The following is a 27,215-nucleotide window of genomic DNA, read 5'->3' as shown; positions in this document are numbered from 1 at the left end:
CTGCTACATATTTTTGGTAGAAAAATCTCAATAAACCCATATATATATATATATATATATATATATATATATATATATACTGGAATTGTAATTATTTATTTTTTTTAAATGCTAGTAATGCTGGTGATCAGCGACTTTTATCGGGACTGCGATATTGTGGTGGACAATCTGACACTTACTGACACTTTTGACACTTTGCGGGAACCAGTGGCACTAATACAGTAATCAGTGCTAAAATATACACTGTCATTGTACTAATGACACTGGCTGGGAAAGGGGTTAAACATCAGGGGTGATCAAGGGCTTAAATGTGTGCCTAAGCAGTGTTCATTTGTGAACTGTGAGCTGCTTTAACTAAGGGATGTGCCATTTTTTATTCCCTGCTTTGCAGGGAAACAAAAACCAGCACATCCCTGCTGACAGGACAGAGCCCTGTTCTGCCTTCCTCCTCACCGATCAGCTGGTGCTGGGGGTCATACATTGGGCGGCACCCACTGATCAGCTTGTGCTGTGACTAATCACAGCACAGCCGGTGGAGGGCGCACGCCCCCTACCCGGAAAATCAGTATCACAGCTATACACATGATTCTTCACAGCTGGCCCACTGTAATGTTCTGGTACCTTTGGTACCCTAATTACACTTTTCCTAAGTGTATGCGCCCCACCATTCTCTTTTGGTAAGGTGCGCATACACCTTTAAGACCGATGCTGTCATCACTGAGCGCCGCTGGAGCGGCTATTTCAACCTCCGGCGGTCTCACTCACATGTTCGTTCAACGCCGCATAATCTGCCTTGAAGCTCTCATGCTTGCAAGCATACCTCGCTATCGGAACCACACTGCTGATCCCTGTATCCCGCTACCGGATCATCCGCTCTTGCCGAACCTCTCCTCTAATACATTGCTACAGTGATAAGTACCCCACAGGGGAAACCTCTATAACCTTCATACTAAAGCTTACACTATCTAGCTCTGCATACTAAGGACTATTACTACATCTGCACTAACTAAGATTGCTAGCTCTTGAGCCTAATACCATCTGCTCTTGCACTGGGTTGGTCTATCCTGTATGTTCACCTGCTACTCTATCATCTGCTACCATACATGATTGCTAAACCTATCTGCATCATCTACCATCTCTACCCAACCTGTCTCTTCAGTCTATCATCACTATATTACTATACATATAAGTCACTCTAGGAACATCTTATTGAGTGTGTGTATTTACTTGCTGAATTGAGACTATCCACACATGATGAGTCTTGGGAGTTGGGATTGGTGTCTCAGCGTTTCTCTACATGACTACTGAAGTGGAATATTTCTGCAGCTGTAAATCCACATTATACATAAAACGCAGGAGCGTTACACCCACACTGTAGCAGTAAAGCTACAGTGCATGGGCTGCAAGTGGTTAACTGTTTTGTGTCGTCAAATGATGGGCAGGTGGGAGCACTTTTGTTCTGGGATGACGTTGTACGGCGCACTTGCGCACCCATGGGGGCTCACGGAGCATCGATTGGTGGTGCGCTCTGTCCCTGGAGCACAGAGCATCACCAATCCCGGTAAAGAGCCTATGGCAAGGCTCTTTACCTATGTGATCAGTTGTGTCCAATCACAGCTGATCAAATGTACACAAGGAAATGCCGGTTCTCGTCTTTCCTCTTCTCACACTGACAGAGTGTGAGGAGAGGAAAGCTGATCAGTGGCAATCCCTCACAGGGGGGATCTGCACAGATAATCAGGGCACTGATCATCAGTGCAGCCCCATCAGTGCCCAGCAGTGATACCAATCAGTCCCTAGCAGTGATGCCAATCAGTGCTGCCTTTCAGTGCCCATTGGTGTCTGCTCATCAGTGCTGCCTATCAGTGCCCATCAATGCTGCATATTAGTGCCTCCCTATCAGTGCCCCCTCATCAATGCCCATCAGTGCATCCTATCAGTGCCCACCTGTGCAGTCTATCAGTGCCCATCAGTGCAGCCTTATCAGTGCACATCAGTGATAGGCGAAAAATTACTTATTTGCAAACTTTCGTAACAGAAACTAAGAAAACTTTTTTTTTTCAAAATGTTCGGTTTTTTTACATTTTTTTTAGCAAAAAATAAAAAACCAAGTGGTGATTAAATACCACCAAAAGAAAGCTCTCTCTGCCTATCTAAAAATGATAAAAAGTGTGCTTGGGTACAACATTGCATGACTGCGCAATTGTCATTCAAAGTGCAACAGCGCTGAAAGCTGAAAATTGGCCTGGGCAGGAAGGGGGTAAAAGTGCCCAGTAGGCAAGTGGTTAAAGAGTATATGAGATTTTAGGGATTGGATTAGGATTTACTTTACGCATGACTTTATAAAAAATAAAAATAATACTACCATTTATTTTTATCAAGATTGTGAAGAGTCTGACCTTCCTGCCAGGAATACCCAATGAAAGCTTTAGATATAAAGTGTTTGAAAACCTTTGCAAATATTTTAACATGAGATTTCATAAACTGGATTAAGTTCTACATTAAGCATGACTAACTATATAAAAACTACTGTATATAAATATAAAAAAACATACTAACTGCAATTTCTTTTCATTAATTGTTTTTTATTGTGAAGAAATTAAGTTAGGATTTTGTCATTTTAGTATAACTGATGGAGACGTCTGAAGGAACCAATTTTTGGGCTTGTGGCTCCCCAGTCAGTGTATCTCCTGTACTCTCCAGGTCTCAGGTAATACTGACGTCCCCTGTAGTTGGGCTCATCATAGAACATCCAGTAGCCATCTTGGATATTGACAGAGTGGATGTCATGGTAGCGGAATCTCTCATAGACATTAGGACAATCCTCAGTGAACTCCATCATCTGACCTCTAAAATCTTCTCTCTCGTAGATCCTGATTCTGAAGGAACCTTGGTGCTGTTAAAATAAATTACACCATAATAACACAAAAAGGAGTATTAACAACAAATGGCAAGTAGTCATACATGTAACACTAGGACGATCCTTTATAGAGTTTTGGGTTGTTTTGAATTAAGTAGGAAGGAATTCAATGTCTTCCTACATTTTTATTGCTGTACTTGAACCCAACACAAACATCTCCTTCTGGGTGTGGTCCTACCATAACAGCCATAATTCTGCTGCGACTTGGGCATACTGCTAATATTTTCCAAATTACATCATTCATGTGTTCTAAAGTAGAATTGAATTAGAGTCAATTAACACCAATATTGTGGGGTCACCAGTCCAAGGGTCTCCCTTGGAACAAAACAAGAATGCACAATAGAGATAGGATCCAAAAAGTTGATCTCACAGTAGGGACCCCCTTCCATCTAAAGACAGAGTTAGGGCTCATTTACACTTGCTTTGACTTCAACACACATTAAAGCGCCTACTGCTTCAACATGCTTTTTTTATGTGTTTTTGGTACTTATGTGATTCTTTTGTGGTGCTTCAATGATGCTTCGGTGGTGTTTTTTTTTTTTTTTGTAGGTTTTATTGAAGCTTGGCAGATGCCCTGTGTGTGTTGATATCTCATACCTACAATACCTCCAAAGCAAAGCCAAAGCTGAATTAAAGCCTCTCAAAAGCTGCAGGTGCTTCAAGCAAGCTTTTCCATAGACTTCTATGGAGGCTTTGAAGATGTTTTGAAGCACCACTAAAGAGACATGGGGTATAATTTTCGAAGCAAAGTCGAAGCAAAGCAAGCGAAAGGTGTAAATAGGACTGTAAGCTAACCAATTTACAGTGCCTTGGAAAAAGTATTTATACCCCTTGGAATTCTCCACATTTTGTCATGTTACAACCAAAAACATTAATGTATTAAATTGGGATTTTATGTCATAGACCAACACAAAGTGGCACATAATTGTGAAGTGGAAGGAAAATGATAAATGGAGTCAATACTTTGTAGAACCACCTTTTGCTGCAATTATACCTGCAAGTCTTTTTGGGGATGTCTCTACCAATTCTGCTTTGCAAAATAGCTCAAGCTCTGTCAGATTGGATGGAGAGCATCTGTGAACAGCAATCTTCAAGTCTTGCCACAAATTCTCAACTGGATTTAGGTCTGGACTGTGACTGGGTCATTCTAACACATGAATAAGCTTTGACCTAAACCATTCCATTGTAGCTTTGGCTGTATGTTTAGGGTCGTTGTCCTGCTGGAAGGTGAACCTCCGCCACATTCTCAAGTCTTTTGCAGACTCAAACAGGTTTTCTTCTAAGATTGCCCTGTATTTGGCTCCATCCATCTTCCCATCAACCCTGACCAGCTTCCCTGTCCCTGCTGAAGAAAATCATCTCCACATATATACCACATATCTGTGCCTCCATCAAGGAGATTTACTTTTTCTATTTGTCATGGTGGCCACTGTCAGCAAGATTAGAAATGAGGGAAAGCACCAAACTTTGAGTTGTCCATCAGCACTGCCCCCCCCCTGCACTGCAACCCCCCCCCCTCCTTATTGCTGCCTGTTCTCTGGTGTTGGTAAGATCCTTAAAGCTGCAGAGAGCTCAGTTGCTGTCTACTACAGCATTTTCCCTTGGGTCCAGGAATGGGGTGGGTCCTTAGAAGCCTAAGCTTACAGGAAATGGATTCAATGACCTTGAGCGTTATCCAACCTAGAAGAGGAATAGTGTTGGATTGATAAACAGTGAATCTGCAGGATTCCTTTTTATTTTACACAAATGATGGGGACCAATTATTTTATTTTTGTGGGTATTTTTAACGCAAAATAATAATAATATCCTTTGAAGCAATATGGTCTTCATTACTAACATTGTAAAGCGCTGCGTAAACTGCTGGCGCTATATAAATCCTGAATAATAATAATAATAATTACATGTTTTCAAGAAGAAAAAAAAATATTGAAAAAACAAAATTATTTAATAAAGAGTACACAAAAAGGCAATGTGTTACCTGGGGGCTCAGACGCACAGATCTAATGGAGTCATTGTAGCCCATCCAGTGCTGGAAGTCAGGATACTCTCCTCTATGGAGGAAGTACTGGTGTCCTCTGTAGTTGGGGAGCTCATACAGGATCCAGTTCCCACTTTCCACACGGATGGAGTTGCAGCGTCTGAAGTAGGAGGACAGATCAGGACATTCAGAGCTACACTCATAGGATCGACCCTGGAAGTTCCTGTCCTCGTAGAAGATGATCTGCAAAGAAAATAATAAATTCACTGTTAAAAATGGAAGCAACTTACAGAATGTTTTACTATTTTTACTTTTTGGAAAATTTTGCATTTTGGTTTAGTCTTACGCATTGCTCCATTAAACTTTCTACGCACAAATGTTTCTTAGTAGGAGACTTCAAAACGTTTTAAACATAAAACTTAAAATGGAATTTCACTCAAAAGGGGAAGTTCTGCTTGTTTGCGTCCCCCCCCCCCACCCTGCACTTTAAATTGGCACTTTTTTTCTTGGGGGAGGGGGGGGAGTACCTGGTTTTGACAGGTACCCACTGACACTTCCGGTTGGATCACAACAGCGATCCAAACTGAAGTTTTGCCCCTTCCTTCCCCTGCAGCCTATTACCAGTTTAGTACTTTATTGCCAGTTTCCCTTAGTTAAAATTCCGGCACCTGGTCTAGAAAGCATTTGAAGAATCAGTTTAGAGGAGGACAGCACTGGATCCCTGAACTGGTAAGTGTCTTTATATTAATAGTCAATGCAAGAAACTAAGGAACTTCTGGCAGAGTGTGTTCCATCTTATATCCAAAGACACTGGAGTCTTCACAAACCCCAATCCGGCCCTTGCGATCTTAAATATAGGAATAGACGATTTCCCTTTACAACTCAGAAAATGACTGTCCAGTATTCTACTGGCAGCTAGACTAGTTATCACTAGACATTTAAAAACCTTTGAAAACTCCAATAAAATTTTGTTCAAAAAAAAAAAAAAAAGGAAGAGAGAGATGGCGCCTGCTCTGTCAGCAGTGAAGCTAACGATACAATCCCACTATACATTCGAAAAAAATTCTTGCCCTACGAAATAACTCACTAATTCCTTTCGAGAGGGCCTGGCTCCCCTGGAAACAATGGTTATCCAAAATTAACTGCTGAACATTACCCTATGCAACAATGTTGGCTTTTCTTCAACTGATATCTTATGAAGTTCTGTGAAGTATTTTAATTTTTTTAGAAAAAAAAATAAAAAATAAATAAGCCCTGCGAGGCTACAATCCTTGTTGGTAATCTACATACTGTTTATTTTCTGCATTACCTGCAGCTACATTGTATTTCCAAAAACTTTAATAAAAATCATTGAAATAAAAAAAAAGTCAGCAGCTACTATTTCTAGGTGCTGACTTTGTTTTTTTTTTCTTTTTTTTTTTTTTTTTTTTTGGGGGGGGGGGGACTATTTTCTATGTTTTATTCAAATGTTGTTAGCCAAAAAAAAAAGAAAACAAATGCAGCCACTAAGTAAATTGAAATATATTACACTTGATTAGGTTTTGGATACTCTTTAATCTCCAAAAACAACATCTGACTATTTTTTTAAATGCCCCCCCAGCCAATGTAAAAAAAAGAAAGCAGATCTGTTTTCAATAACCACTTTTAGTCTAGAGCTGTCCCCATGCGGTAGCTCTTAGTTATCACAAGATGTCTACAGTGTTCCAGGTTCAGTCATACCCAATAACTGTTCAATAATGGACACACCCTGACTCATATCTTAAAATATGTGCTGTTATATTTCTTATAACAGTGTTAGTAGGTTCTTACCTTTCCCATGTTGCAGGATGTGTATTCCAATGTTGTAGTAGTGACTGGCAGTAAGAGCACAGGCTTATATACACCGCCAACTGCTTACACCCTCACCTGCTGACACCATGCACAGTATGCACAATGAATAGATTTTCCCATTACTATGTCTTTTTTGTGTATGTGTTTTTTTACAACTATTGTCTGTTAGTTTTTGCTTGCATTAGTGTTAAAATTGTTCACCTAACCTGAGCTCAAAGATTTGTGAACGAATCTGTCATGAGAATGGGCCTCTGTATATATATATATATATATATATACAGTGGGTACGGAAAGTATTCAGATCCCCTTAAATTTTTCACTCTTTGTTATATTGCAGCCATTTGCTAAAATCATTTAAGTTCATTCTTCTTCCTCATGAATGTACACATAGCACCCCATACTGACAGAAAAACACAGAATTGTTGACATTGTTGCAGATTTATTAAAAAAGAAAAACTGAAATATCACATGGTCCTAAGTATTCAGACCCTTTGCTGTGACACTCATATATTTAACTCAGGTGCTTTCCATTTCTTCTGATCATCCTTGAGATGGTTCTACACCTTCATGTGAGTCCAGCTGTGTTTGATTATACTGATTGGACTTGATTAGGAAAGCCACACACCTGTCTATATAAGACCTTCCAGATCACAATGCATGTCAGAGCAAATGAGAATCATGAGGTCAAAGGAACTGCCTGAAGAGCTCAGAGACAGAATTGTGGCAAGGCACAGATCTGGCCAAGGTTACAAAAAGATTTCTGTTGCACTTAAGGTTCCTAAGAGCACAGTGGCCTCCATAATCCTCAAATGGAAGACGTTTGGGACGACCAGAACCCTTCCTAGAGCTGGCCGTCCGGCCAAACTGAGCTATCGGGGGAGAAGAGCCTTGGTGAGAACTATTTAGGGAAGAAGCTATTTAGGGAAGAAGAACTATTTAGGGAAGAAGCAGTTAGCTGGAATTCTGTCTGTAATGGAGTGGCCAGCGTAGTCACCGGATCTCAACCCTATTGAGCTGTTGTGGGAGCAGCTTTACCATATGGTACGTAAGACGTCCCCATCAAGCCAATCCAACTTGTGTGAGGTGCTCCAGGAAGCGTAGGGTGACATTTCTTCAGATTACCTCAACAAATTGACAGCTAGAATGTCAGAGGTCAGCGAGGCTGTAATTGCTGCAAATGGAGAATTCTTTGATGAAAGCAAAGTTTGATGGACAAAATTCCTCTTCCAAATAAAAATCATTATTTCTAACCTTCTTCAATGTCTCGACTATATTTTCTATTCACTTTGCAGCTCATTTGATGAATTAAAGTGTGAGTTTTAATGGAAAACATGAAATTGTCTGGGTGACCCCAAACTTTTGAATGGTAGCGTATATATATACTGTATATATATATATATATATATATATATATATATATATACACTGTATATATACAGTATCTCACAAATGTGAGTACACCCCTCACATTTTTCTTGTGACAGCACTGAAGAAATGACACTTTGCTACAATGTAAAGTAGTGAGTGTACAGCTTGTATAACAGTGTAAATTTGCTGTCCCCTCAAAATAACTCAACACACAGCCATTAATGTATAAACCACTGGCAACAAAAGTGAGTACACCCCTAGGTGAAAATGTCCAAATTGGGCCCAATTAGCCATTTTCTCTCCCCGTGTCATGTGACTCATTAGTGTTACAAGATCTAAGGTGTGAATGGGGAGCAGGTGTGTTAAATTTGGTTTTATCGCTCTCACTTTCTCATACTGGTAACTGGAAGTTCAGCATGGCACCTCATGGCAAAGAACTCTAGGAGGATCTGAAAAAAGAATTGTTGATCTATATAGAGGAATCAGGGAGACGTCAACCTATGACGAAACTAGTTGGATGGTTCCAGACGTGACGTAGTCACGCCCCCACTGTCGGTCGCTTTTGTACTATGATTGATACCGGTTTTCTTCCACTTCTGTAAGTGTAACTTTTAATAAATAGCGTTTTAATTTGCAAACGGTATTACGCTATGTGCCCCTTCCTTTCTTTTTCCTCCATTATCCATACATGGGCTATGTTTATATGAGGGTTTTCCTTATGGATCATGATTGGATCTGGTGCCATTAATATGAGAGATCTGTTCCTGTGGAATCTGTGTGATCCTTCTCCCATGATACCAGCTATTTTGTGGTTTACCTATATGCTCTGAAGACCTTAAGGGTCTACTAAGCAGTTTACCATACATTCTTTCCCACGGGTGATTCATATGGATTTTCACTTGGATTCTTATTGGGACTATATCATTTTTCATCACTTCTATTGAGCACATTTTTCACTCTTTTTCATCCACGGATATTTACAAGTTCATGTTTTTTTGGGTTGTTTATTATCATTCACACTTAGAGTGTTTTATTATCATTCAGAGTATTTCAATTTTTCACTATTGCATTGATCATTATATGAACTTTTTATGTATTAGCGCTACACAATTTCTGTTACATACTATATAGAGGAATTAGAATCTCCTTCCTCCTGCTGGTGACCTCTCTAGTGAAATAAAGATCTATATAGAGGAATCAGGACATGCTTCCTCCTGCTGGTGAACCCTCTAATGATAACTAAAGATCTATATAGAAGAATTAAGACCTTCTTCCCACTGCTGGAGATCCCTCTAGTGATATAAAGATCTAAATAGAGGAATCAGAACCTCCTTCCACCTGCTAGTGATCCCTCTAGTGATAACTAAAGATCTATGTAGAAGAATTAAGACCTCCTTCCTGCTGCTGGTGATCCCTCTAGTGATAACTAAAGATCTATGTAGAAGAATTAAGACCTCCTTCCACCTGCTGGTGACCCCTCTAATGATATCAAGATCTATATAGAGGAATCAGGACATGCTTCCTCCTGCTGGTGATCCCTCTAGTGATAACTAAAGATCTATGTAGAAGAATTAAGACCTCCTTCCTGCTGCTGGTGATCCCTCTACTGATGCATCCTAGAATTCGTTTTGCTTTTCCCACTTCCTGGCCACACTGTTTGCTCATTTTGCAATCATATGAAATAATTACCCCCAAATCTTTTTCTTCTGTAGTGCTGGCTAACAATGTACTCTATCGTGGGTTTATATTTCCCTATGTGTATTATTTCACATTTAGAAACATTGAACTGCAGTTTCCACTTCTTTGACCAATCTTCCAGCAATGTCAAATCATGTTCAAGGTTACAGACACCTCCAGGAATATCAACCCTATTACACACCTTTGTGTCATTAGGCAAAAAGACATACATTGCCCAATAAACCTTTACCCGAACAGGACCCAGTACAGAGCCTTGTGGTACACCACTAGTGACTGCTCTCTGTTCCGAATAAACCCCATTTACAAGCACATTCTGGTATTTATTCTTTAGCCAACTACATATCCACTGAACCACCCAAGAGTTTGGTCCTGGCTTGTACAACTTTTGTATTATTTCATTATGGAGAACTGTATCAAATGCCTTGCTGAAATCAAGATATTCAATGTCCACAGCACCACCCTGGTCCAAAGCATTGGTAATATAGTCAAAAAATTTAATCACATGAGACGGATATGATCTGCCGTAAGTAATGCCATGCTGCTTTGGGTCCAGCAAGTTGTGTATTTTTAAGTGATCAATGATCCCTCTTTTTTTGGAGTGATTCCATTAACTTGACTACAAACGATGTTAAACTCATTGGCTTATAATTGGCAGATTTTACCTTGCTGCCCTTCTTGTGGAAAGGGAAAACTGCCTCAAGGCATGCTGGGTGACTGTATTTATACCAAAAAAAATATTTAGGTCATGGGACTTTGAATGAGGCAAGTCACTTATAAAAGTACACACAATTGACAATTTATTGAAAATTGGTTATTGATAAACATAACATGATTGCACAAATAGAAAGTGTATAAAGTAAATCAATATGCAATTATGACAGGTACATATGTTAAAAAGAGCTGGCATATAGGAGATTCATACATAGAGGGAACAAAATTGTACATAATCGTATATACATAAAGAGATGCATGATTGGCATATAATATAGCTGTAATGTTCCGGTACCTTTGGTACCCTAAATTACACTTTCCACAAGTGTATGCGCCCTACCATTTACTTTTGGAAAGGTGCGCATACACCTTTAAGACTGGAGCTGTCATCACTCAGCGCCGGACTAGATGGCTATTTAAGGCGTCGGTTCTCACTCACATGTGTTCGTTCAAACACCCTTACCTGGATGCTAACCTTGCTTGAAGCTTCCATGCTTGCAAGCTTACCTCGCTGACGGAACCTCGCCGCGCTGATCCCTGCATCCCGCTACTGGATCATCCGCCTCTCCTGAACCACCCTTCGGCTGTATCGCTAATAGTGCTAAGTACCCCGCAGGGGATTTCTCTATAAACTTATAGTAAGCTTACACTATCTAGCTCTGCATAGTAAAGACTGTTTATCACATCTGCATAACTAGATTGCTAGCTCTTGAGACTACTGCTACTTTTCTGCACTGGGTTGATCTCTTTTGTATGTCCACCTGCTATTCTATCATCTGCTATCATACAACATTGCTAAACCTTCCTGCATCCATCTGCTACTGTCTCACCTTCAAGTGTCTATCACCTACCACCTCCACTCAACCTATCCCTCAACCTTCATCATTGTGTTACCACATACATAAAGTCACTCTAGGAACCAGCTTGCTAATTGTGTGTATTTACTGGCTGAAATAAGACCTTCCACACATGATGAGTCATTGAGGTTGGGAATGGTATCTCAGCATATCTCTTACATGACTACTGACGTGGAACTATTTCTGCAGCTGAAAATCCACACCATATAAAAACGCAGGAGCGTTACAGATTGAACGAACCCCAAATGGATTCAGCAGAAATAACCACTCAGGTGACACAATTAAAACAGCAAGTATCTGCGTTAATACACGCACTTGCTGAATTAAAAGAAGACAATCAGGCTCTGTCGCAGCAGGTAATTAGACTGACACAACTTACCTCTGCTCAGTCCCCTGAACCCAAGATAAATCCCCCTTTGGTATTTACAGGCGATCGCAAAAAAATTCGCGAATTTAAAAACGCATGTGAGTTACTTTTTTTGTTAAAACCTCGTACCTACCTTACTGATCACATTAAGGTTTGTACTATTATTTCTTACCTATCAAACGATCCTCGAGCCTGGGCAGATTCTCTTTTTGAGAAAAACGACCAGCTTCTCAACTCCTATGCCTTGTTCCTGGCAGAGCTCACTAGCCTATATGATGACCCCAATAGGCAGAGTACTGCTGATCTTCAGTTAAGATCCTTGAAACAAGGAAGGAGGCCTGTAGAAGACTTTGTCGCAGAGTTCAAGGGATGGACCCTTGATTCAGAATGGAATGATGCATCTCTGAAAACCCAATTTAGGCTTGGCCTATCAGAAGCCGTTAAGGACGAGCTCGCCCGAGCGGATCTGCCAAAAACCCTGGATGCACTAATACAACTCAGTATTACCATAGATAGAAGACTACGAGAAAGAAAGGCTGAGAAAATGGGAATGCCATTATCCGTTTCCTCTCGGAGTCTGGCCGCTCCTATGGAGATAGGAACCATACGCCCACCGCTATCAACTATGGAAAAAGCCAAAAGACGAAATGAAAATCTCTGCTTGTACTGTGCATCCCCGGATCACAAGATAAACGTCTGTCCCCTAGTCAATAAAAAGAAGGGTGAGTGTTCACATGTCTCCCTAGGAGGATTGACAACTTCATTCACTAACCCCTACATTTCTGTTTTTTTGACATTACAGTGGGACCAGAACAGGATTACTACTAAGGCCATGATTGACACAGGATCTTGTGGAAATTATATGGATATATGTTTTGCTGCTTTAAATAAAATTCCTATTATTTCTAAACTCAAACCTGTCTCAGTAAGTCTTATTACCGGTGTTCCGTTATCCTCTGGTCCGATCACCGATCAGACACAAGCACTTCTAGTCACTATTAACGAGTCTCATAGGGAGACTTCTACCTTTGATTTAATACCATCACCCCACTTTCCCATTGTGTTGGGACTTCCCTGGTTGCACACACACCAACCAACCTTAGATTGGAAGAAACGGTCCTTGACCTTCCTTTCTTGTTATTGCGAGGAAACGTGTAACCTCCCGTTTTCCGGGAAGATTCTGTCTGTGGTGACAGATGAGATTGCACCACTATGTTATCAGGATCTTTCTGAGGTTTTTCTTGAGAAAAATGCTCAAGCACTACCTCCTCATCGAGACTATGATTGTAGCATTGATCTACTCCCAAATAGCAAATTGCCGTTCGGTCATGTTTATCCTCTTTCACAGGATGAACTTGCCCATCTCAAAACCTATTTGGATGAGAACTTGGAAAAAGGTTTTATTAGACCTTCCACTTCTTCCACAGCAGCAGGACTCTTTTTTGTTCGCAATAAAGATTCAAGTCTCAGACCTATCATCGACTACAGGAAATTAAATGCTATCACAATAAAAGATCGCTATCCTCTACCGCTTATCCCTGAGCTCATTGAGCAGGTGCGTGGAGCTACCTATTTTTCAAAATTAGATCTGAAAGGAGCATACAATCTCATTTGAATCCGTGATGGACACGAGTGGAAGACTGCATTCAGAACTAGATACGGATTGTTCGAATATCTTGTGATGCCATTCGGCCTATGCAATGCCCCTGCAGTTTTCCAACGATTTATAAACGATATTTTTAAAGACTTACTAGATGTCTGTGTTGTGGTATATCTGGACGATATACTTATATATTCACGGACCCTGTCTGAACACATAAGACATGTAAGACTTGTATTATCGAGATTGCTTGCACATAATCTTTATGTGAAGCTGAAGAAATGCTTGTTCCATAAAGATGAGGTACTCTTTCTAGGCTACATCATATCCAAAACAGGAATAGAGATGGACATGAGTAAAATATCCTGCATTCAGGATTGGCCTACACCAACTACACGCAAGGCGCTACAGCGATTCCTGGGATTTTCAAATTTCTACAGGAAGTTCATAAAAAACTTTTCTGCTATTGTGAGACCCCTCACACAGCTCACTAGCATAAAAATACCATTTAAATGGTCAGAAGAAGCAAATAAGGCTTTCCACTTGTTAAAGACAAGGTTTACTTCCGCTCCCATATTACGCCATCCAGACCCATCCCTCCAATACATTCTGGAGGTAGATGCGTCAAACATGGCAGTAGGAGCAATACTCTCCCAACGACCTACCCACACTTCACCACTTCATCCAGTCGCCTTTTTTTCTAAATCCCTAAGCAGTCCCGAGATAAATTACCCCGTGGGTGAAAAGGAACTGCTTGCTATAAAATTGGCTCTGGAGAATTGGCGACATTTACTCGAAGGCACCCAACTACCAATAATTATATACACGGACCATAAAAACCTCCAATATCTTCAGACTAGCAAAACTCTCTCGCATCGACAGGTACGATGGTCACTATTCTTTCTAAGGTTTAACTTCCTAGTGACCTACACACCTGCAGATAAGAACAAAAAGGCGGATGCACTATCACGACTAACTGAAGAAAACTACTTTGAAATCCCTTCCGTTCCTATAATACCTCACAAACGCATTATTGGAGTTGTCCGTTCCTTAAAGGAAGAGGTTCTGCATGGTATAAGTTTGGATTCACCCCCACCACAACTAAATACTGATGCAGAGGGCTTCCTCTACTACAACGACAAACTTTACATACCACCTACCCTACGCACCAAGATCTTGGAATTATCGCATGATGTGCCTATGGAAGGACATATGGGTATGACAAAGACTTTCAATTTGATTTCTCGACAATTCTGGTGGCCTGACATGAAAACATCTATACAAAAATTCGTCTCTTCATGCAATGTCTGTGCCAGGTCCAAAATTGACACTACGAGACCATCCGGTCTACTATGCAGTCTACCAATACCCCAAACTCCATGGGAGGTTTTGTCATTGGACTTCATCGTAGAATTGCCTCCTTCCAAAGGATTTAATACCATCTTGGTGTCAGTGGACCATCTGACAAAGATGGCACATTTCATTGCTATTCGCAGACTACCTTCGTCCAAACAAACGGCAGAACTCCTGATGAAACATGTCTTCAGATTACATGGTATCCCAAAAACTCTTCTGTCTGACCGTGGATCCCAATTTATTTCTAAATTCTGGCAAGAACTATGTCACATACTACGGATTGAGCGGAAGCTCACTTCTCCTTACCATCGGCAGACCAACGGACAGACTGAAAGAGTCAACCAATGCATCGAGCAGTATTTACGTTGTTACACTTCTTACCAACAGGATGATTGGTTGGATCTTCTCCCCCTGGCAGAATTTGCCTACAACAACGCAACTCACAGTACAACCAAGCAGAGTCCGTTCTACTTGAACTATGGGTTCCATCCCTCTATTCTCCCTCCACGCATCCTTCCTTCAAATAACCCAGTAGCCTCAGACTATCTTACCCAAATAAAGGATTCTCTGGGTTTACTAAATACTACCATTGCACATGCTCACAGTCAACAAAAGAAGTACTATGATCTTCGTAGAAGACCTTCTCCACAGTATACTATCGAGGACCTCGTTTGGCTCTCAACAAAAAACTTGAGACTGAAGATCCCTAGCAAAAAGCTTGGACCTCTGTTCTTGGGACCTTTCCCAATCAAGAAACTTATTGGAAAAGCTGCAGTGCAGCTTACATTGCCAATGGACCTAAAAATCCATCCCATTTTCCATGTGTCGCTACTAAAACCCCATGTTCCGGACCAAGGAATAAGGCCTAATATTCCACCTCCCCCTCCTGTACAAGTTGAAGGTGGAGAAGAATACGAGATAAAAGAGATTCTGGATTCTTGTATCTACAAAAGAAGACTTCAGTACTTGGTTAGATGGAAGAACTATGGGCCCCAAGACGACACCTGGCTAAACACCTCTGACATACATGCCCCTAGATTAATCCGCAATTTTCATGCGAGATACCCAGACAAACCAGCTCCAGAGGCCTTCAGGAGCAGGCCTTAAGGGGGGGGTATTGTAATGTTCCGGTACCTTTGGTACCCTAAATTACACTTTCCACAAGTGTATGCGCCCTACCATTTACTTTTGGAAAGGTGCGCATACACCTTTAAGACTGGAGCTGTCATCACTCAGCGCCGGACTAGATGGCTATTTAAGGCGTCGGTTCTCACTCACATGTGTTCGTTCAAACACCCTTACCTGGATGCTAACCTTGCTTGAAGCTTCCATGCTTGCAAGCTTACTTCGCTGACGGAACCTCGCCGCGCTGATCCCTGCATCCCGCTACTGGATCATCCGCCTCTCCTGAACCACCCTTCGGCTGTATCGCTAATAGTGCTAAGTACCCCGCAGGGGATTTCTCTATAAACTTATAGTAAGCTTACACTATCTAGCTCTGCATAGTAAAGACTGTTTATCACATCTGCATAACTAGATTGCTAGCTCTTGAGACTACTGCTACTTTTCTGCACTGGGTTGATCTCTTTTGTATGTCCACCTGCTATTCTATCATCTGCTATCATACAACATTGCTAAACCTTCCTGCATCCATCTGCTACTGTCTCACCTTCAAGTGTCTATCACCTACCACCTCCACTCAACCTATCCCTCAACCTTCATCATTGTGTTACCACATACATAAAGTCACTCTAGGAACCAGCTTGCTAATTGTGTGTATTTACTGGCTGAAATAAGACCTTCCACACATGATGAGTCATTGAGGTTGGGAATGGTATCTCATCATATCTCTTACATGACTACTGACGTGGAACTATTTCTGCAGCTGAAAATCCACACCATATAAAAACGCAGGAGCGTTACAATAGCATAGCAAACACAATATCTTGGCATCCGTAAGACTCAATGCATTTCGTGGATCACAATTCACTTCTTCAGGAGTTTGATGCAAAAAAGATATCTAGAAATATAAGGATGTTATATAAGAGAGAATCCCATATGTCACCGGGGGTATGGATGACTCCCAAAAAAAAAGGTGGAATAAAAAAGAAGAGAAAAAAAGTATTGTTACTCACAGGTTAGCTCGAGGAGAGCACCCAGCCTTTGGAGAAAAAAGAAGGTGTCAAACATATGTCTAACCTGAGGTGGGAGAGGTCCATCCCAGCTGAAGGGGGACAAGCTGAGGGTGGGCCAGGTTGGCAAGTTACAATTTCCGAAAAATATAAATAGTATAAAAAATGGTGAAGACGATTCTAGTCCACGTTAATATAGAAGAAAGTATATGGGTGTGTATCAGGAAAAAATATATGTATCAAAAATACAATATACTGTATATAGATATTACAAGTGAATATTGATATTAGTGTAAGAAATAAGGGATCAAAAAGATCAACAAAAGAAAACAAGATGACCATAGAGTATGAAAGAAAACCCAATGTGCCAAAAACATGAAAAAGGGGAAAAAAACAGGTGAATGGTTATACAAAGTCAGAAAAAATAAACCACCAATGGAAATAACAGTGATGAAAATGTATCAAAAGGAAAAAAGAAACCATCAATGAAAATTGAAGGTGATAAAAAGTATCTAAAGTGATAAAGAAGTAAAACCGCTCATACAGGTCTTACAAGTGCTGTTCTATGTTCCAAAAGGTCCTGAACATATCTCCAAGTGGGAAGAGCAAACTCACTGAACTCCTGGCCGACCTCAGCCTTATATTCCAAGGGCTCAAGGCTAATCCCTTCCACCAGCGTCATGCAGACACCAAATGAGAGGGATGGCAAAAACTCTGTACTGCATCCAGCAGATGCGCCGGAAGTGGATCTACGTCAAACCTCCCTGGGCGACATGCTGCTTTGGGTCCAGCCAGTTGTGGATTTTTAAGTGATCAATGTTCCCTCTTTTCAGGAGTGATTACATTAACTTGACTATAACCAATGTTAAACTCATTGACTTGTAATTGGCAGCTTTTACCTTGCTGCCCTTCTTGTGGATAGGGAAAAGTGCCTCAAGGCATGCTGGGTGACTGTATTTATACATGTGCATGGAGTCTCTTTGGCTGGAGAGTGGGGTCCTGGAGAGAGGGGGGGTCGCTACCCCCTCCTCTGTACAGACTGCCATGCGGCCTCAGGTAGTCGAGGGCCAGAGCCACAGAAGCTGCAACCCCGATATCCTGCAGAGATGACTGGGAAGGAGACACATCTGTTCCTGGCTTCTGTGAGTACAGACCTAAGTCTAGGGTCCTGTTCGGTGAGGTCCATCCCTTCAATCTAGAGAAGTTAGGGGACGGGTGCCAGGTAAAGGGGATACTGGTTAAGAGTTCATTGAGTATGCTGCCAGAGCAAGCAAAGGACTTATTCTTCCATACAAATCCTGTATGGTTCAGCAGAGGGTCCACTATTCAGTTCAACTAAGTGAGGCCAAGTGAGAGTTTTCCTCCTCTGTACATAGTTAAAGTTAGAGTATCCCACTAATCTCTTCTACTGTCCAAGTTCTACCAATAAATACAAAAACAAATCCCCTAGACTGGTCATTGGATAACGAGTGGATGAGTATACATCTGACTGTGTGGAAATACTCAAGCAACTGGCTGCAGGATAATCAGAGTGAGACCCAGAGAAATTTATGCTCAGCAACCCCTATGGGGGCAGTGATTCATATATTAACATGTTGTTAACCACTTAACCTCCGGAGATTTACCCCCCTTCACCAGATCGTTTTTTTTTTTTTTGCTTTTTGCCACTGCATTACTAACAATTGGGCGGTCATGCAATGCTGTACCAAAAAAAAATTATATTTATATTTTATTTATTTTCCCCCACAAATAGAGCTTTCATTTGGTGGTATTTAATCACAACTGGGTTTTTTATTTATTTATTTATTTATTTTTTGCGCTATATACAAAAAAAAAAAGACTGAAAATTTTGAGAAAACAACAACAGTATTTTTCATATTTCTGTAAAACATATTCAACAAAATAAATAAATAAATAAAAAATCAATTGTCTTCATACATTTAGGACATTATGAATTATGCTACATATTTTTGGTAAAAAAAATCTCAATAAACCTATATTGATTTGTTTGCATGAAAGTTATAGTGTCTACATACTATGGTATATATATACTGGAATTTTATTTATTTATTTATTTTTTAAATACTAGTAATGCTGGCGATCAGCGACTTTTAGTGGGACTGCGATATTGCGGTGGACAATATGACACGGGCTGACACTTTGTGGGAACCAGTGACACTAATACATTGATCGGTGCTAAAATATACACTGTCATTGTACTAATGACACTGGCTAGGAAGGGGTTAAAAATCAGGGGTGATCAACGGCTTTAATCTGTGCCTAAGCAGTGTTCATTTGTGAACTGTGAGTTGCTTTAACTAAGGGATGTGCCATTTTTTATTCCCTGCTTTGCAGGGAAACAAATACCGGCACACCGCTGCTGACAGGACAGAGCTCTGTCCTGTCTTCCTCCTCATCAATCAGTTGGTGCTGGGGGTCATACATTGGCCAGCACCCACTGATCAGCTTGTCCTATAACTAATCACAGCACAGCCGGCAGGGTACGTGCGCCCCTAACCGGAAAAGCAGAATCACGTATATATATATGTGATTCTTCACAGCCGGCCCACACTGTAGCAGTAAAGCTACAGTGCACGGGCCGCAAGAGGTTATCTGCTTGTCAAATGATGGGCAGGTGGGGGCACTCTCATTCTGGGACAATGTCGTAAGGCATCTTCCCACTCTCGACGTGCTTGCTCGCCCATAGGGGCTCACGGCGCAGCGATTGGTGGAGCGCTCTGTCCTTGAGCACAGCGCATCACCAATCCCGGTAAGGAGCCAATGGCGATGCCAGTCAGTGCCCATCAGTGATGCCTTGCAATGCTGCTTTTCAGTGCCCATCAGTGCCTGCTCATCAGTGCTGCCTATCAGTGCCCATAAGTGCCATCCATCAGTGCCGCCAATCGGTGCTTATCAGTCCCGCCTATCCATGTTGCTTATCACTGCCCATCAATGCTGCATATTAGTGCCTCCCCATCAGTGCCACCTCATCAGTAAAATCATTGTAACAGAAATTAAGAAAACTTTTTTTTTTTTCAAAATGTTCGGTCTTTTTACATTTGTTTAGCAAAAAATAAAAAACCCAATGGTGATTAAATACCCCCAAAAGAAAGATCTCTCTACCTATCTAAAAAAATTATAAAAATCGTGCTTGGGTACAACGTTGCATGACAACACAATTGTCATTCAAAGTGCGACAGGGATGAAAGCTGAAAATTGGCCTGGGCAGGAAGGGGGTAAAAGTGCCCAGTATAACTGGTTAACGACCGCCTGCCACAGTTTTACTGCGGTAGGCAGCTGCTCCCAGGCAAATCGCCGTACATGTAGGGAGGCTAGGGGGCAAGTGAGTCGCCGGCAGCGTGCTCCCGCCCCCGCTTGTCAGCGGGGAAGCCAATGCAGCGGGCAGACGGCTCCGATCACTCCCCGCTGAGGGAGAAGGACGGTCGGCTGTTGTAAACACAGCTGACCGTTCTTCTTCCTGGAATGATCACAGAGATCATGTGATCCTTCTATATAGGATCACATGTCTCTATGGTCATTTCAGAAGCCACACCCCCCAACAGTTAGAATCACTCCCCTAGGCTCACATTTAATCCCTTGATCACCCATAATGTTAACCCCTTCCCTGTCAGTGTCATTATTACAGTAACAGTGCATATTTTTAGCACTGATTACTGTAGTAATGTCACTGGTCCCCCCAAAGTATCAAAAATGTCAGTCAGGGGTCTGATATGTTCGCTGCAATGTCACAGTCCTGCAAAAAATCGCAGATCGCCGCCATTACTAGTAACAAGAAAAAAAAATGACATAAATCTTTAGTTAGTAGACGTGATAACTTTTGCGCCAACCAATCAAAATACGCTTATTGTGATTTTTTTTTACCAAAAATATGTAGCAGAAAACTAATTGGCCTAAAATGTTAAAAATTTTAGATTTTTACATTTTTTTTTAAGAATGTCATATACCAGAATGTGAAAAATATTATTATTATTTTTTATTTTTTCCAAATTGTTGCTCTTTATTGTTTATAGCACAAAAATATGAAACTCACACAGGTGATCAAATACCACCAAAACAAAGCTCTATTTGCTGGAAAAAAAGGACGTAAATTTTATTTGGGTACAGCATCGCACTAACGTACAATTGTCCGTTAACGTTACGCAGTGCCGAATCGCAAAATAGGGCCTGGTCAGGAAGGGGGCAAATCCTTCCGGTCTTGAAGTGGTTAAAGAGTATATGAGATTTTAGAGATTGGATTAGGATTTACTTTAAGCATGACTATATAAAAAATATTACTACCATTTATTTTTATCAAGATTATTGTGAAGAGTCTGACCTTCCTGCCAGGAATACCCAATGAAAGCTTTAGATATAAAGTGTTTGAAAACCTTTTCAAATATTTTACACATGAGATTCCATAAACTGGATTAAGTTCTACATTAAGCATGACTAACTATATAAAAACTACTGTATATAAATATAAAAAAAATACTAACTGCAATTTCTTTTCATTAATTGTTATTTATTGTGAAGAAATTAAGTTAGGATTTTGTCATTTTAGTATAACTGATGGAGACGTCTGAAGGAACCAATTTTTGGGCTTGTGGCTCCCCAGTCAGTGTATCTCCTGTACTCTCCAGGTCTCAGGTAATACTGACGTCCTTTGTAGTTGGGCTCATCATAGAACATCCAGTAGCCATCTTGGATATTGACAGAGTGGATGTCATGGTAGCGGAATCTCTCATAGACATGAGGACAATCCTCAGTGAACTCCATCATCTGACCTCTGAAATCTTCTCTCTCGTAGATCCTGATTCTGAAGGAACCTTGGTGCTGTTAAAATAAGTTACACCATAATAACACAAAAAGGAGTATTAACAACAAATGGCAAGTAGTCATACATGTAACACTAGGACGATCCTTTATAGAGTTTTGGGTTGTTTTGAATTAAGTAGGAAGGATTTCAATGTCTTCCTACATTTTTATTGCTGTACTTGAACCCAACACAAACATCTCCTTCCGGGTGTGGTCCTACCATAACAGCCATAATTCTGCTGCGACTTGGGCATACTGCTAATATTTTCCAAAGTACATCATTCATGTGTTCTAAAGTAGAATTGAATTAGAATCAATTAACACCAATATTGTGGGGTCACCACTCTCCAAGGGTCTCCCTTGGAACAAAACAAGAATGCACAATAGAGATAGGATCCAAAAAGTTGATCTCACAGTAGGGACCCCCTTCCATCTAAATACAGAGTTAGGGCTCATTTACACTTGCTTTGACTTCAACACATATTAAAGCGCCTACTGCTTCAACATGCTTTTTTTATGTGTTTTTGGTGCTTATGTGATGCTTTTGTGGTACTTCGATGATGCTTCGGTGGTGGTTTTTTTTTTTTTTTTGTAGGTTTTATTGAAGCTTGGCAGATGCCATGTGTGTGTGTTGATATCTCATACCTACAATACCTCCAAAGCAAAGCCAAAGCTGAATTAAAGCCTCTCAAAAGCTGCAGGTGCTTCAAGCAAGCTTTTCCATAGACTTCTATGGAGGCTTTGAAGATGTTTTGAAGCACCACTAAAGCGACATGGGGTCTAATTTTTGAAGCAAAGTCGAAGCAAAGCAAGCGAAAGGTGTAAATAGGACTGTAAGATAACCAATTTACAGTGCCTTGGAAAAAGTATTTATACCCCTTGGAATTCTCCACATTTTGTCATGTTACAACCAAAAACATTAATGTATTATATTGGGATTGTATGTGCTAGACCAACACAAAGTGGCACATAATTGTGAAGTGGAAGGAAAATGATAAATGGAGTCAATACTTTGTAGAACCAACTTTTGCTGCAATTACAGCTGCAAGTCTTTTTGGGGATGTCTCTACCAATTCTGCTTTGCAAAATAGCTCAAGCTCTGTCAGATTGGATGGAGAGCATCTGTGAACAGCAATCTTCAAGTCTTGCCACAAATTCTCAACTGGATTTAGGTCTGGACTGTGACTGGGTCATTCTAACACATGAATAAGCTTTGACCTAAACCATCCCATTGTAGCTCTGGCTGTATGTTTAGGGTCGTTGTCCTGCTGGAAGGTGAACCTCCGCCACATTCTCAGGTCTTTTGCAGACTCAAACAGGTTTTCTTCTAAGATTGCCCTGTATTTGGCTCCATCCATCTTCCCATCAACCCTGACCAGCTTCCCTGTCCCTGCTGAAGAAAATCATCTCCACATATATACCACATATCTGTGCCTCCATCAAGGAGATTTACTTTTTCTATTTGTCATGGTGGCCACTGTCAGCAAGATTAGAAATGAGGGAAAGCACCAAATTTTGAGTTGTCCATCAGCACTGCCCCCCCCCCCCCTGCACTGCACCCCCCCCTCCTTATTGCTGCCTGTTCTCTGGTGTTGGGAAGATCCTTAAAGCTGCAGAGAGCTCAGCTGCTGTCTACTACAGCATTTTCCCTTGGGTCCAGGAATGGGGTGGGTCCTTAGAAGCCTAAGCTTACAGGAAATGGATTCAATGACCTTGAGCGTTATCCAACCTAGAAGAGGAATAGTGTTGGATTGATGAACAGTGAATCTGCAGGATTCCTTTTTCTTTTACACAAAAGATGGGGACCAATTATTTTATTTTTGTGTGTTTTTTTTAACGCAAAATAATAATAATATCCTTTGAAGCAATATGGTCTTCATTACTAACATTGTAAAGCGCTGCGTAAACTGCTGGTGCTATATAAATCCTGAATAATAATAATAATAATTACATGTTTTCAAGAAGAAAAAAAAATATTGAAAAAACAAAATTATTTAATAAAGAGTACACAAAAAGGCAATGTGTTACCTGAGGGCTCAGACGCACAGATCGAATGGAGTCATTGTAGCCCATCCATTGCTGGAAGTCAGGATACTCTCCTCTATGGAGGAAGTACTGGTGTCCTCTGTAGTTGGGGAGCTCATACAGGATCCAGTTCCCACTTTCCACACGGATGGAGTTGCAGCGTCTGAAGTAGGAGGACAGATCGGGACATTCAGAGCTACACTCATAGGATCGACCCTGGAAGTTCCTGTCCTCGTAGAAGATGATCTGCAAAGAAAATAATAAATTCACTCCTCAGAGGAGGACAGAGCTGGATCCCTGAACTGGTAAGTGTCTTTATATTAATAGTCCATGCAAAAAATCTAAGGAACTTCTGGCAGAGCGTGTTCCATCTTATATCCAAAGACACTGGGCTCTTCACAAACCCCAATCCGGCCCTTGCGATCTTAAATATAGGAATAGACGATTTCCCTTTACAACTCAGAAAATGACTGTCCAGTATTCTACTGGCAGCTAGACTAGTTATCGCTAGACATTTAAAAACCTTTGAAAACTCCAATAAAATTTTGTTCAAAAAAAAAAAAAAAGGAAGGGAGAGATGGCGCCTGCTCTGTCAGCAGTGAAGCTAACGATACAATCCCACTATACATTCGAAAAAAATTCTTGCCCTACGAAATAACTCACTAATTCCTTTCGAGAGGGCCTGGCTCCCTGGAAACAATGGTTATCCAAAATTAACTGCTGAACATTACCCTATGCAACAATGTTGGCTTTTCTTCAACTGATATCTTATGAAGTTCTGTGAAGTATTTTAATTTTTTTAGAAAAAAAAATAAAAAATAAATAAGCCCTGCGAGGCTACAATCCTTGTTGGTAATCTACATACTGTTTATTTTCTGCATTACCTGCAGCTACATTGTATTTCCAAAAACTTTAATAAAAATCATTGAAATAAAAAAAAAGTCAGCAGCTACTATTTCTAGGTGCTGACTTTGTTTTTTTTTTCTTTTTTTTTTTTTTTTTTTTTGGGGGGGGGGGGGGGGACTATTTTCTATGTTTTATTCAAATGTTGTTAGCCAAAAAAAAAAGAAAACAAATGCAGCCACTAAGTAAATTGAAATATATTACACTTGATTAGGTTTTGGATACTCTTTAATCTCCAAAAACAACATCTGACTATTTTTTTAAATGCCCCCCCAGCCAATGTAAAAAAAAGAAAGCAGATCTGTTTTCAATAACCACTTTTAGTCTAGAGCTGTCCCCATGCGGTAGCTCTTAGTTATCACAAGATGTCTACAGTGTTCCAGGTTCAGTCATACCCAATAACTGTTCAATAATGGACACACCCTGACTCATATCTTATAATATGTGCTGTTATATTTCTTATAACAGTGTTAGTAGGTTCTTACCTTTCCCATGTTGCAGGATGTGTATTCCAATGTTGTAGTAGTGACTGGCAGTAAGAGCACAGGCTTATATACACCGCCAACTGCTTACACCCTCACCTGCTGACACCATGCACAGTATGCACAATGAATAGATTTTCCCATTACTATGTCTTTTTTGTGTATGTGTTTTTTTACAACTATTGTCTGTTAGTTTTTGCTTGCATTAGTGTTAAAATTGTTCACCTAACCTGAGCTCAAAGATTTGTGAACGAATCTGTCATGAGAATGGGCCTCTGTATATATATATATATATATATACAGTGGGTACGGAAAGTATTCAGATCCCCTTAAATTTTTCACTCTTTGTTATATTGCAGCCATTTGCTAAAATCATTTAAGTTCATTCTTCTTCCTCATGAATGTACACATAGCACCCCATACTGACAGAAAAACACAGAATTGTTGACATTGTTGCAGATTTATTAAAAAAGAAAAACTGAAATATCACATGGTCCTAAGTATTCAGACCCTTTGCTGTGACACTCATATATTTAACTCAGGTGCTTTCCATTTCTTCTGATCATCCTTGAGATGGTTCTACACCTTCATGTGAGTCCAGCTGTGTTTGATTATACTGATTGGACTTGATTAGGAAAGCCACACACCTGTCTATATAAGACCTTCCAGATCACAATGCATGTCAGAGCAAATGAGAATCATGAGGTCAAAGGAACTGCCTGAAGAGCTCAGAGACAGAATTGTGGCAAGGCACAGATCTGGCCAAGGTTACAAAAAGATTTCTGTTGCACTTAAGGTTCCTAAGAGCACAGTGGCCTCCATAATCCTCAAATGGAAGACGTTTGGGACGACCAGAACCCTTCCTAGAGCTGGCCGTCCGGCCAAACTGAGCTATCGGGGGATAAGAGCCTTGGTGAGAACTATTTAGGGAAGAAGCTATTTAGGGAAGAAGAACTATTTAGGGAAGAAGCAGTTAGCTGGAATTCTGTCTGTAATGGAGTGGCCAGCGTAGTCACCGGATCTCAACCCTATTGAGCTGTTGTGGGAGCAGCTTTACCATATGGTACGTAAGACGTCCCCATCAAGCCAATCCAACTTGTGTGAGGTGCTCCAGGAAGCGTAGGGTGACATTTCTTCAGATTACCTCAACAAATTGACAGCTAGAATGCCAGAGGTCAGCGAGGCTGTAATTGCTGCAAATGGAGAATTCTTTGATGAAAGCAAAGTTTGATGGACAAAATTCCTCTTCCAAATAAAAATCATTATTTCTAACCTTCTTCAATGTCTCGACTATATTTTCTATTCATTTTGCAGCTCATTTGATGAATTAAAGTGTGAGTTTTAATGGAAAACATGAAATTGTCTGGGTGACCCCAAACTTTTGAATGGTAGCGTATATATATATATATATATATATATATATATATATATATATATATACACTGTATATATACAGTATCTCACAAATGTGAGTACACCCCTCACATTTTTCTTGTGACAGCACTGAAGAAATGACACTTTGCTACAATGTAAAGTAGTGAGTGTACAGCTTGTATAACAGTGTAAATTTGCTGTCCCCTCAAAATAACTCAACACACAGCCATTAATGTATAAACCACTGGCAACAAAAGTGAGTACACCCCTAGGTGAAAATGTCCAAATTGGGCCCAATTAGCCATTTTCCCTCCCCGGTGTCATGTGACTCATTAGTGTTACAAGATCTAAGGTGTGAATGGGGAGCAGGTGTGTTAAATTTGGTTTTATCGCTCTCACTTTCTCATACTGGTCACTGGAAGTTCAACATGGCACCTCATGGCAAAGAACTCTAGGAGGATCTGAAAAAAAGAATTGTTGATCTATATAGAGGAATCAGGGAGACGTCAACCTATGACGAAACTAGTCGGATGGTTCCAGACGTGACGTAGTCACGCCCCCACTGTCGGTCGCTTTTGTACTATGATTGATGCCGGTTTTCTTCCACTTCTGTAAGTGTAACTTTTAATAAATAGCGTTTTAATTTGCAAACGGTATTACGCTATGTGCCCCTTCCTTTCTTTTTCCTCCATTATCCATACATGGGCTATGTTTATATGAGGGTTTTCCTTATGGATCATGATTTGATCTGTTGCCATTAATATGAGAGATCTGTTCCTGTGGAATCTGTGTGATCCTT

General features: G+C 40.6%; 1 protein-coding gene across 1 annotated transcript in view; it reads right to left on the bottom strand.

Moving 5' to 3' along the window:
* Positions 1 to 2,620: 2,620 nt before the first annotated feature.
* LOC309544948 (uncharacterized protein) overlaps positions 2,621 to 27,215 on the bottom strand; it is a gene marked incomplete at both ends in the record, with an annotated part of 61,329 nt that continues 36,734 nt past the window's right edge. Inside the window, 4 exons of the mRNA XM_082243952.1 lie at positions 2,621 to 2,896; positions 4,899 to 5,141; positions 21,411 to 21,650; positions 23,661 to 23,903. Coding sequence (XP_082100078.1) covers positions 2,621 to 2,896; positions 4,899 to 5,141; positions 21,411 to 21,650; positions 23,661 to 23,903 — 1,002 coding nt within the window. The remainder of the gene's footprint in view (positions 2,897 to 4,898; positions 5,142 to 21,410; positions 21,651 to 23,660; positions 23,904 to 27,215) is intronic.

The sequence above is a fragment of the Pelophylax lessonae genome (assembly GCF_965119305.1).
Source record: "Pelophylax lessonae genome assembly, chromosome: 1".
In the NCBI taxonomy this organism is placed as follows: domain Eukaryota; kingdom Metazoa; phylum Chordata; class Amphibia; order Anura; family Ranidae; genus Pelophylax; species Pelophylax lessonae.
Note: the sequence above shows the minus strand (reverse complement) of the source record. Positions and strands in the feature narration are given on the sequence as shown.